General features: G+C 45.3%; 1 protein-coding gene across 3 annotated transcripts in view; it reads left to right on the top strand.

The window, feature by feature from the left end:
• The window catches only part of ALPK2 (alpha kinase 2), a 164,320-nt gene that overhangs the window by 46,956 nt on the left and 105,838 nt on the right, over positions 1-11,526 (top strand). For all 3 annotated transcript variants that reach the window (XM_037738596.1, XM_017528814.2, XM_017528813.2), the window contains one exon: positions 1,548-1,665. In XM_037738596.1, the coding sequence (XP_037594524.1) occupies positions 1,548-1,665 (118 nt within the window). The remainder of the gene's footprint in view (positions 1-1,547; positions 1,666-11,526) is intronic.

The raw sequence follows: 11,526 nt of genomic DNA, 5'->3' as shown, positions 1-11,526 counted from the left end.
GATGAGCTTGACATGCATTCTTTTTTTTTTTTTTTGAGGCTTGGTCTCACTCTGTCGCCCAGGCTGGAGTGCAGTGGCACAATCATGATTATGCCTCACTGCAGCCTCGACCACACGGGCTCAGATGATCCTCCTGTCTTAGCCTCCCGGGTAGCTGAGACCACAGGTGCACACCATCACACCCGAATAATTTTTGTATTTTTTATAGAGATGGGTTTTGCCATATTGCCCAGACTGATTTTTAAACTCCTAGACTCAAGTGATTCACTCAACCCGCCTCGGCCTCCTGAAGTGCTGGGATTATAGGTGTGAGCCACTGTGCCTGGCCAGACATGGAGTTCTCGTCCTACTGGTCTCTGGAGTTGCTTGCCAAAAATCATTCAATAAATAAGATAGGAACACATGAATGTTCCTAAGACAGATTCGGAATGGTGTATTGTTTCCAAATACCAGGCTTTCCTTCCTGTGTATGTGGCACATTTTGATATATTTTCAGTGGCACGAGGCTAATGAGAAAGCTCTTTGGAACACAATGGAAACCTTCCTGCTCTGTAACAAGAAGGAAAAATCCCAAGGGGTGGGTGAAATTCCTGGAGGTTTTACTGGATTAGCCCATTAACATCACATCCCATTACTGAACGCCAGGGAAGGATTAGTCCCTTCTAAGGGAGAAAGCATAGGTCAGTTTCTGTGATGATATCCGTCACATATGCATAGCATCAGCCCGGGGGGCCTGCATGCCAAACCCCTCCATCCTCAGGAAGACAGTGGCATTTGCAAATCTACTTTGTTCTCCTCTCTTTTGTACCATAACTAACACACGAACTTTGAGCACTATTAAAATATAATTTTCAAAAAGGTAAAGTGATTTCCATGCAAATATGAAATACACATTTTAAAGATTTGATTCCACTCATTAATTAAAGAAGAATCCAGAAACAAGGCCTGAGGAGTTATGTATGTATAGGCAATTTAATAAAGGAATGTTGGGGCAAAACTGCTGGGTTAGGTATAGCACTGGTTAATGGCCTACAGATCAATAAACAATAACTTATAGGGTTACCTTTTCTTCTAAATGGAAATTATTTGCATTTCTATTGGATAAAAACCTACAAGTTAACATATAACTTCACTTAAAATCAGTAGTTACCATTGAGTGAAATAAAGTATATAACCCAAGATCATGCTTGGATTGGCCTTTGCCTTCAGGTGACATTGAAAAAAGATACTATTCATATCTTTGCCTTATTTCCAAGTATTGGAAAGTTTTTCTTAATAGCACCTTGAGATTAGGGGTAGCCTTTTTCATTTTGTATCCCACCCATCAGCACAGCACTATCTTAGGTACGTAACATGCTAAGTAGTGTCTACTGAACAACGTGTTTATTTATATCAGCAAGAAGCAGCCTTTCCAATTCCTCACCTGGCATAATCCATCATGCTTATCCCTGTTGCTTACTGTCCATCCTTGTTCATAGCTTTATGGGGTTTTTTTTCCCCTAAAAACACCTAAACTAATAAGAATATTTTTCTTTCTTTATCATCAGGTCAGCCCAAGCCAGAGGTAACTTGGTATAAGAATGGTCAAGCCATGGAGAAGACGGGCATTGCTTCCAGCTATGAATTCTTTGAGAATCAGTATATTCATGTGCTACATCTCTCTCGGTAAGTGGCTGTACCCCTGTGGGCTGTTTACTCACACCCCAATGTTCGGTCATGTGCTGGTTGCTATAGGTAAGGCTGAAAGATTGGCTAGTGTTTGCTCTGGAGTCATAATTTTAGATGCCATTGGCAGGCATCAGCCAAAACACCCAGCAGTGACAATTTCCTGAACTCTGTTCAGTAACTAATTCTACTCCCCTTATTTGCTGCTGTCAGTGCAGTTAAGCTTTATCTAGGATTTTATTCAAGGTGATCCAGCCTTTGCCATTCATTAAATAAGCTTTTCGTTTCATCTTGATCTCTCTGGAAAGTGAAGAAAGCATGATGGGATCTCGGCATTGTTGTCCAACCTTTCATGGGTAAGAAGGACGGAGAAGTGATTGACCATGATCTCACAGCAACTTGGTGGTGGAGATCAGACTAGAAACCACACCCCCTGGCTTTATTCTAGGAAGCAGTGATTTCTAACTCTTTTTTGTTCCTCCAAGGACTTTTGTTTGCATAAAATCAGGAAACTCAATATGTAGAGGAGAGAAGATGAGAACTGCTGGGGGTGAAGCTGGGTACAGAGTCTGTGCTTTTGATCCTCAATGCTACTAAATTGGTCACAGTGCCCTTATGGGGGCTCTGAGGAGCCTGAGGGTTCTTCAAAGCGTGGTATGAAAATGACTGGTAGGCATGGGAGTGTGCTGGTTGCCTTGAGTCTGAGATTTAAAAAAAGACTTGTTGAGTTCCAGCTCTGCCATTTTTTCACTGTGTGACCTTGCTCATTTATTTAACCTCTCTAAAACCCAATTTCATCATCTATAAAACAAAAGGATGACAGAAAGAGTTAAAAAATGTAATGCTTATAGACCTTTCATTACATAGTAGTTGCTCATAAACATGAAGGCTTTCTTATTTCCCATCTATTCCTTTGTTTAAAGTAACTGGCTGAGGGTGGTGTGGCTCATGCCTGTATCTCAGCACTTTGGGAGGGTGAGGCAGGAGGATTGCTTAAGGCCAGGAGTTTGAGACAAGCCTGGGCAACATAGTGAGACTTCATCCCTACAAAAAAATTGAAAAATTAGCTGGGCATGGTGGCTCATGCCTCTACTCATGCCTCATCCCAGCTACTCAAGAGCTGAGGTGGAATAATTGTTTGAGCCCAGGAGTTTTAGGTTGCAGTGAGCTATGATTGCACCACTACACTCCAGCATCGGTGACAGAGTGAAATCCTGTCTCAAAAACAGGTAAATAAATAAAGTAACACCAGACATCATTTTACCATGGTTGAAATGCTTATCTGACTTACAGCATATCTAGCCTAACATCCAAGATACCCATTATTCATCCGCTCTTTAATTCTCTAGGTAATATCCTTCAGGCACCTACGTATGCCAAGCATTTTGCTTAATGCTAGAGATGGAGGTAAATAACACAAACATCATCGACACCCTTACAAAACGTCACCTCTGGTATGGACGATCAGTGGTAAACAAAGAAAGCCATTATTCCCCTTACCACTCCAGTATACGTGATCCAGGAGGCAGCCAGACTGGCATTTGCTGGCCCTTGACCATGGCCTGGACTTTCCTACTTCTTCATTCCAACTTGTCAAGGGCTTCCCTTCCTCATCTTTATCCCATTCAGCTTAGAAACCACATGTAAGGTTCACAGGTAAGATTCTAGTTACCCATGGGTCTGTCCAGCCTCAAACATTCTCCTTTGATCTTGTTGCATAGGCCTCCCTTTTGGTGCTTATTCATTGCTCAGGATTGAAGACAAGTTCAGTAGACTATGGGCCTCACAGGAGGCGGGAGCAGGAGCCCTCTCTGATTCTCACAAACATCTCCTAGAACCTGGCAACATAAATATTGTTGAAAGGATTGATGGAGACATCTATCTATCTATATCTATCTATTGTTTTCATGGTTAGTTTATCTAGATCCATGTTAGCAAACATTTTTCTAATAGGGGCTAGATAGTAAATATTTTAGCCTTTGCAGACCAGATGCAAAAGTAGGCCACAGCTATTCAAGTGTGTCATAGATAATGTGCTTTGAAAAAAAAGAGCATAGTTGTGTACCAATAAAACTTTATTTACAAAAAACAGGTGAGGGACTAGATTTGGCTTGTCGGCTATAGTTTGCCTAACCTGGTAAGATCCTTGAAGAGCTACACACTGAACTACCTTGTATGTTTCCCACCTTTGCTTATCTGCCTGTGAGCACTCAACACATATTTCCTGATTAATTTTAGTCTCACAGTAAACCAAAATATTATACTCACATTTTAGCCAGAAGATGAGCTTGACATGCATTCTTTTTTTTTTTTTTTGGAGACAGAGTCTTGCTCTGTCACCCAGGCTGGAGTGCAGTGGCACAATCTCAGCTCACTGCAATCTCTGCGTCTTAGGTTCAAGCAATTCTCCTGCCTCGGCCTCACAAGTAACTGGCACTACAGGTGCACCCCACCACGTCTGGGTAATTTTTTGTATTTTAGTAGAGATGGGGTTTCACCGTGTTGCCCAGGCTGGTCTTGAACTCCTGCGCTCAGGCAACTCACCTGCCTCGGCCTCCCAAAGTGCTAGGATTACAGGCATGAGCCACTGGGCCCCACTCACATATGTTCTTTTAAGAATTGAGATTTGCTATTACTGTTTTATGTTCCATATATGGGATGAAGGTAGAAAAGGATGGAGGAGTAAGAAGCCTGTGAGGAAGCCCCAGAGGCTGGTGGGCAAGTCAAAGCAGGAGGAGAAACTTGGGGAGGGAACTTGTCCTGTGGAAGGTGTAGGCAGTGACCATTCCCTGCTCTGAGATCCAGCAGGGCAGTGGCTTACCATAGAAGTGGAAGATTGAACATCACAGAGTCCACCCTTTCCAAGCTCCTGGGCTGCCGTTTTAAAAAATAGCCCACTTACTGGGAAAAGTATTCAGTCGTAATGCAAGAAATGTTGGTAGAGCCCTGTAATCGATGTGATTACGTTTTGCTGCTTAGCAGTAAGTATGCTAAGCGCTAATGATCTTTGAAACTTCTGACTTTTTACACCAGTAGTTCTGAACTCTAGCTGCCCGTTAGTATCTCCTGGGGAGCTTTAAAACCCACTAATGCTTGGCCTTCACTCTTGACCAATTAAATCAGAATCCCAGGTGATTCCAGTGTGTTGCGGAAAATGAAAAACGCTCTACGTCCTAAACATTCATCTGCAAAGTAATTTGACTTACACCAGTATGTTAAATGCTGGTCAGGGAAATGAATGGTATTTTGTGCAAGTGCCTTTCAAAGATTAAAAGTTAGTTGTTAGAATATTAGTCTCAAAATTTCCTGCTATCCACCATCAACCACTGGATTAGCTCACGACCCAAGAAAAAGTATGTTTCTTTACCTACGGTTGGTCTTTGGGTCATTAAATCTGAGTTTTTAGATATTTGAAAGCTCCTGTTTCTATGTTTCCCAGGGGTTTTTTTTTGGTTTAACAAATCTAATCTGTAGTTCTGCTTTGAGGCCGAGAGCCCTGCAGTTGTGCTTAGGAACCTTTTGATTTTCTCTCTTTCTGCTGGTCAGTAGTGCTCTTTCCTCTATCTTCCCTGCACGCTCCTCCTCACACAGCACTCACCTCATGAACCTGGCCACTTCAGGCAAGTGAGATGGCAGTGAAGAGATTTATCATTGCTGTTGTAACCTTTACATTACCATGGGTCAAGTGCGCTTGGCAGGGAAGAGAAATGAAAAGCCAACAAGGCATTCACAGGGAGAGAAACATCAGTGATAACATATGGGTATGCGCTGTGGCTTGACATAGAGTTTTGGCTTTTTATTCCCCAAAAGATGTGGGCGTTAGGGGGTGGGGAGGAAAATGCAAATAGATGTTTTCGACCTCATAATGAAAACATATTGTGACGATGTGTATACACATGGGGAATTGTGGTCTCTTACGAACACAATGTAAAGAAAGGCAGCAAAGCAACAGATAAAAATCTGTCCAGAAACCTGCACTTAGGTATACCCACTCCTCAGCAGAGAAGCCTCCTTTGATGGTTGCAATCACATCACAATGCTGAGGGTGAGCAGCAGGGAGGTGGAGGGACGGGGAAGGGGAGAGGACACAGCAGGAGCAGCAAAGCTCGATCTCTACCTGGGCTAAAGGCGGGCAAAGCAGCCCCTCTGCTCTCTCATCAACTCTGCTCTGGCATCGGCTAGGCTGGGGGCAGGTCCACAGAGCACTGGGCAGGGACAATGACCAGGACAACAGCACAGTCACCACAAGCCAGTCAGCTCATAGAGTGCACACAGGGTTGAACAGTGTCCCCCAAATCCACGTCCTCCTGGAGCCTCAGAATGCGACCTTATTTAGAAATAGGATTTCTGCAGGTATAATTAGTGAAGGAGTTCACATTGGATTAGGTTGTTGGATTGGCTGTTACAGAAAAGGGGTTCCAATCCAGACCCTAAGAGAGGGTTCTTGGACCTCATGCAAGAAAGAGTTTGGGGCAAGTTCACAGAGTAAGCGAAAGCAGGTTTATTAAGAAAGTAAAAGAACGGCAGAGCAGAGGTGTGGGCTGCTTGCCTGAGTGTACTTAGAGTCATTTCTTGATTTTATGTTAAACAAGGAGTGGATAATTTATGAGTTTTCTGGGAAAAGGGCAGAGATTTCCTGGAGCTGAGGGTCCCTCCTATTTTTAGATTATATAGGGTAACTTCCAAATGTTGCCAGGGCATTGGTAAACTGTCGTGGTGCCTGTGGGAGTGTCTTTTGGTATCTAATGCATTATAATTAGCATATGAGCAGTGAGGACGACCAGCGGTCAATTTCATCGCTGTCTTGGTTTTCGTGGGTCTCGGCTGCTTCTTTACTGCATCCTGTTCTATCAGCAGGGTCTTTGTGACCTGTGTCTTGTGCCGACCTCCTATCTCATCCCGTGACTAAGCATGCCTAACCTCCTAGGAATGCAGCCCAGTAGGTCTCAGCCTTAGTTTACCCAGTCCATATTCAAGATGGAGTCACTCTGGTTCCAATACCTCTGACAGGGTAGGTCCTAAATCAATGACTAGTATCCTTTTAAAAAGGGAAAACAGAGTCACAGAGACACACACAGAGAAAAAAAAATGTCCGTGTCTCTGTCTTCCAGACAGAGACAGAGATTGGGGTGATACAATGGTAAGCTGAGACATGCCAAAAATTGCCAGCAGCCATCAGAAACTGGGAAGAGGCAAGGGAAAAGTCTTCCCCAGAAACTTTGAGGGACCATGGCTTGATGATAACTTGATGTTAGACATTTTGACACGAGAACTGTGAAAGAATAAATTTCTGTTGCTTTTTGCCACCCAGTTAGTAGTACTTTGTTATGCAGCCCTAGGAAGCTAATTCATGGGGTAGCCGAGCAGTCCCATAAAAGGAGGCTGGGCTGTTTGCCTTCCTGGACATAAGCACTGCCCAGGATGATCTGAGAATGCAGTGTTGGTGCTGGTTGAGTTCATCCAGACTGCCCAGTGGGAGCTGTTTAGGGACCAAGGGGCAAAAACATTTCTCTCAACTCTGCCCCAAATTCACTATCGATTATTCAAGGATTTGAAGGGGAAATCAATACAGTTTCTTGGTTCACTTGTTTTTCTCCCCCAGGGGACATTCGGCAATGTCTGGAAGCATTTGGATTGTCCTGACAGAAGGGGCGGGGGGTGCTGCTGAAGCTGGTGGGGGGAGGCCAAGGCTGCTGCTGAACATCAGCTAGTGTGTGGGGCAGCCCCACAGCCAGACATTCTCCCGTCTAAGATGTCTGGGCGCCGAGGTTGAGCAACCTTAGCAAACTACCACAAAACTGATGGGCTCTCGAAGAGCAGCAGTTTCTCACTTCTCATGGGTCTGTGGGCTGGCGGGCTGATTCTCTGATGAAAGTTTTCCCTGGCTCCCTCATGCTCATTCATGCCACTCAAGTCCATTTAAGGATTGGTTGGGCTGGAAGGTCCAGTGTGGTTTCCCTGACAGGCCCGGCAGTGGACACCACTGTTGGCTGGGCCACCTTGCTCTCCTCCACATGGGCTCTCATCCCCCAGGAGGCCAGCACTGGTTTCCTTACAGGCCATTCTCAGGGCAGCATTCCAAGGTCATGGAGCTGCAGGGCCTTGTGTGTTCCACCCAGCATCAATTCTCTCACATTCTCTTGGCCAAAGCAAGTCACAGGCCAATCACTTTTAAGAGGCAGAAAAACAGACTCCACTTTTGAAGAGTGGAGTGACAAAGTCACATTGCAACAAGGTGTGCATACTCATGAGTGGAATTAGTAGCCAGATTTTGTAATCTGCATCTTCTATCTGTGGAAAATTTAATTAATCTTTTAAATCATCTATTTGCATCTCTCTTTATCCTTCTCAAAAAAAAAAAAAAAAAAACATCTCTGACTGCCCCTTGCCTACAGAATTTTTTTTTTCTTTGAGATGGAGTCCCGCTCTGTTGCCTAGGTTGGAGTGCAGTGGCAAGATCTGGGTTCACTGTAACCTCCGCCTGTTGGGTTCAAGTGATTCTCCTGCCTCAGCCACCCAAGTAGCTGGGATTACAGGAACATGCCACCACGCCCAGCTAATGTTTGTATTTTTAGTTAGAGACAGGGTTTCACCATGTTGGCCAGGCTGGTCTTGAACTCCTGACCTAAGGTGATCTGCTTGCCTCAGCCTCCCAAATTGCTAGGATCATAGTCGTGAGCCAACACACTTAAGCTATTCTTAACTATTCATTTATCCAACAAGCATTAAGTGCACTTAATATGCTCTAGAACCCAGTGCTAAGTAAGAGGAAACAAAGTTCTCTATGATCTTATAGTCCAGTGGAGGAAACAGACCCTGAAATGAAATGGATATTTAACCAGAGAGTGGTCCCCCAGACACAAAGGTTTAGGCTGTTTTTGTTATGCATGTTTTATACTCGCAACCCTGTTTGGATGGGTTTTTTTTTTCATTTCCGTTTCCACTAGAACTCTAACATGCCATTAACTGTTGCCCCACACAGAGTGGATTGTTTTCAGAAGGTGGACTCTGTGACTTCAGTAATATGTTGGCATTCTCATTTATTTCTCACATCCAGGCAGACAGATAGATCCCAGGAGCCTTGGGGCATGGTGTTACCTTCCTTAAGCTTCTCTGGTATGAAAGCTCTTTGTAAGTGCTTGTCGTCTGTGCCCCTGGGAGGGCTGTCGTTCTCTGTCTATACATGATCACCCAAGGAAACCTAAACCGTTTGCCAGACATCTGAAAAACATGAGTTGTTGTTCGTGAATAAGACCGGGCAAGTGAGTATAGGTGAATCAGTTAAAGATATCCCCATTAAAGCCGGGCACAGTGGCTCACACCTGTAATCTCAGCACTTTGGGAGGCCAAAGTGGGCAGACCTCTTGGGGTCAGGAGTTCAAGACTAGTCTGACCAACATGGTGAAAACCTGTCTCTACTAAAAATAAAAAATTTAGCTGGATGTGGTGGTGCATGCCTGTAATCCCAGCTACTCGGGAGGCTGAGGCACAAAAATCACTTGAACCCGAGGAGTGGAGAAATGCCTCAGAACACACAACCTGCTAACAGCAGAACTGTCACCATCAACTTCCCTTACAAAGGACAGACAATTCTTTGTACCATTGATACCCAGGGTCCAGAGATGTGGGTTTAAATCCCAAATCGATAAGCTGTATCATCCTGGGCAAATTATTTAAGTATTCTATGTCTCAGTTTTCTCATCTGTAAACTGGGGATAATAATGGCACCTGCCTAATGGGGTTGTTGTAGAGATTAAATCAACACATGCAAAGAATGTCAAATAGTCAAGAAATCATAGCTATTTCACGTGCTTCAAACATGCTCCCCACCCCAAGCTATAATTTTGGAACTGATTAAGGAGAGTTTGGAGGTAAGAAAGGCAGCATTTTCCCCCTTTACTATTTCTCTTTTGGAGGGTAAAATGTAGTTAACGTGATTGTTCAAGGAATCATCAAGTAGAAATAAAAATGACTGAATCTTGCTGTGTCTTGGCTAAGATGGAAAATGCTTTTCATCCAGGGTTGGAAAGCATTTTGTGAACTTCGTGTTCCTGTGAGCTTAAGTAGGTCTTACAAGTCTTAAGGATGACTGGTAAAACTTTCCGACACCTGGAAGGCTCCTGTGTTCCCAGCACAGGGCCGAGGCGGGTTCTTGTGGCATTCTCCCTGAATGAATCCAGCAGGCACGCATCAGGGTCATGACTCAGACCATGCCCGGAGCCCTACTTGAACGAGTTCCGAGGGTCTGACAAGGAACTCCCCATTAGTCCCTGGGTGATAGGTCCCTTCTGAGAATCCACGGCTTGTTATCACATTCTGGTGGTGACTTTAGCAGTTAAGTGTTTCAGAGGAGTGAATGGTCATAGGCCAGGTTCTGGGACACTCACTCATCTTTCTTGGGGATGGGACTTGGGCGGCTGCTCCCAACACGGTGCGGACTCCTCAGGGCAAATCATGCTAATCAGATGACAGTTGACAGGTTGATCTAAGAGACCTTCCCAAGACTTTGGGACAGTCAGAAAAAGGTGCACCAATCACTAGAAGTTGGACATGTTCTGAAAGCCTGTGAAAATGTCACTCCGTTGACACCTTCTGAGACCTGAGAAGATCAGGTACGCTAGGGAAGTTCTTGGAGTCAGCCCTACCTTGTAATCATAGAATTAGAGGCAGATACGTCTGGAAAGATCGAAAAGATGGGATGTCTTGCTCATGTAGAAATCATGATGTGTTAGTGCTAGGCTAACATTTGACCAACTCCCTGTAAGGTAAAGCTGATGAAGAAGTTACCTGACAAGGGTAGATGGCTAGTTATGGGCAGAGCTGAAACTAATCAGGCCCTATGAGTCCTGCGAAGGGCTCTGCCCCCGCTCTATAGGGAGTGGGCAGGACTGAGAAAGGGGTTCAGTTTGGCAGCGTGTGTCTTTGTCCTGACCGGCCCAGCCTATTTTCTCTTCCTCATACACTCAACCGAGGGCCTCTTCATGACAGCCCCAAGGTCTCCCTGCCTCTGCCAGGTCCTGCCTGGGAGCCTCTCCTGCCCCCACCTCCTGAGTTCTTCTTGAACCACTGTTTGCCTTGGACTTCACGCCCCTCCCCGTCTGCCTCCAGGCTCCATCACCTTGAATTCCTGCTTTGTCTTCTCCCAAGCACACGCTCCCATTCACTTTTTTCTCAATCCCACGATGCTGGGCCAGCCCCAGGACATTCCATGAGACACAAGGCTATGCCTCTGCGGAGTCCCCCACACATGGGAGGGGTGCCACTGTCTGGATCCTCCAGGACTCCCTGCAGGCCACACCCCACACTGGGGCCCCAGATGAACCTGAGAATGGGTGAGAATGGGGATGGCCTGTGAGAGGGGTTGAGCCCTGGGATGGTTTCTCTGACCCTGCCTGTCATAGTCAGCTTGAGCTATCCTACCAAAATAACATAGCGTGGGTGGCTTAAACAATGGAAGTTTCTTTCTTACCGTCCTGGAGGCTGGAAGTCCAAGATCAAGGGGCCACCAGGACCCTCTTCCTGGTTTGCAGAAGCTGCCTTCTCACTATGTTCTCACATGGGAGAGAGAGAGAGAGAGTGCAAGCTCTCCAGTGCCTCTTCTTCTAAGGGCACTAATCCTGCCATGAGGGCCCCACCCTTGTGACCTCATCTAAACCATATCAACTCCCAAAGGCCTTATCTCCAGATACCATCACATTGGAGGTTAGGGCTTCAACATATGAACTGGTGGTGGTGGAGGGCGTAATTCAGTAGGTAGCACAGCTCCAAATATGGAAGGGTCCTGGCTTTATACAGGGCCAGACTAAGACAAGGCCAGTGGGGTGGACAGAGGTCCTCTTGTTCAGAATCACAGATTTGCAG

This window comes from Cebus imitator, unplaced genomic scaffold (genome assembly GCF_001604975.1).
Source record: "Cebus imitator isolate Cc_AM_T3 unplaced genomic scaffold, Cebus_imitator-1.0 Scaffold55, whole genome shotgun sequence".
NCBI classification, from domain to species: Eukaryota; Metazoa; Chordata; class Mammalia; order Primates; family Cebidae; genus Cebus; species Cebus imitator.
This window is presented reverse-complemented; position numbering and strand designations above follow the sequence as displayed.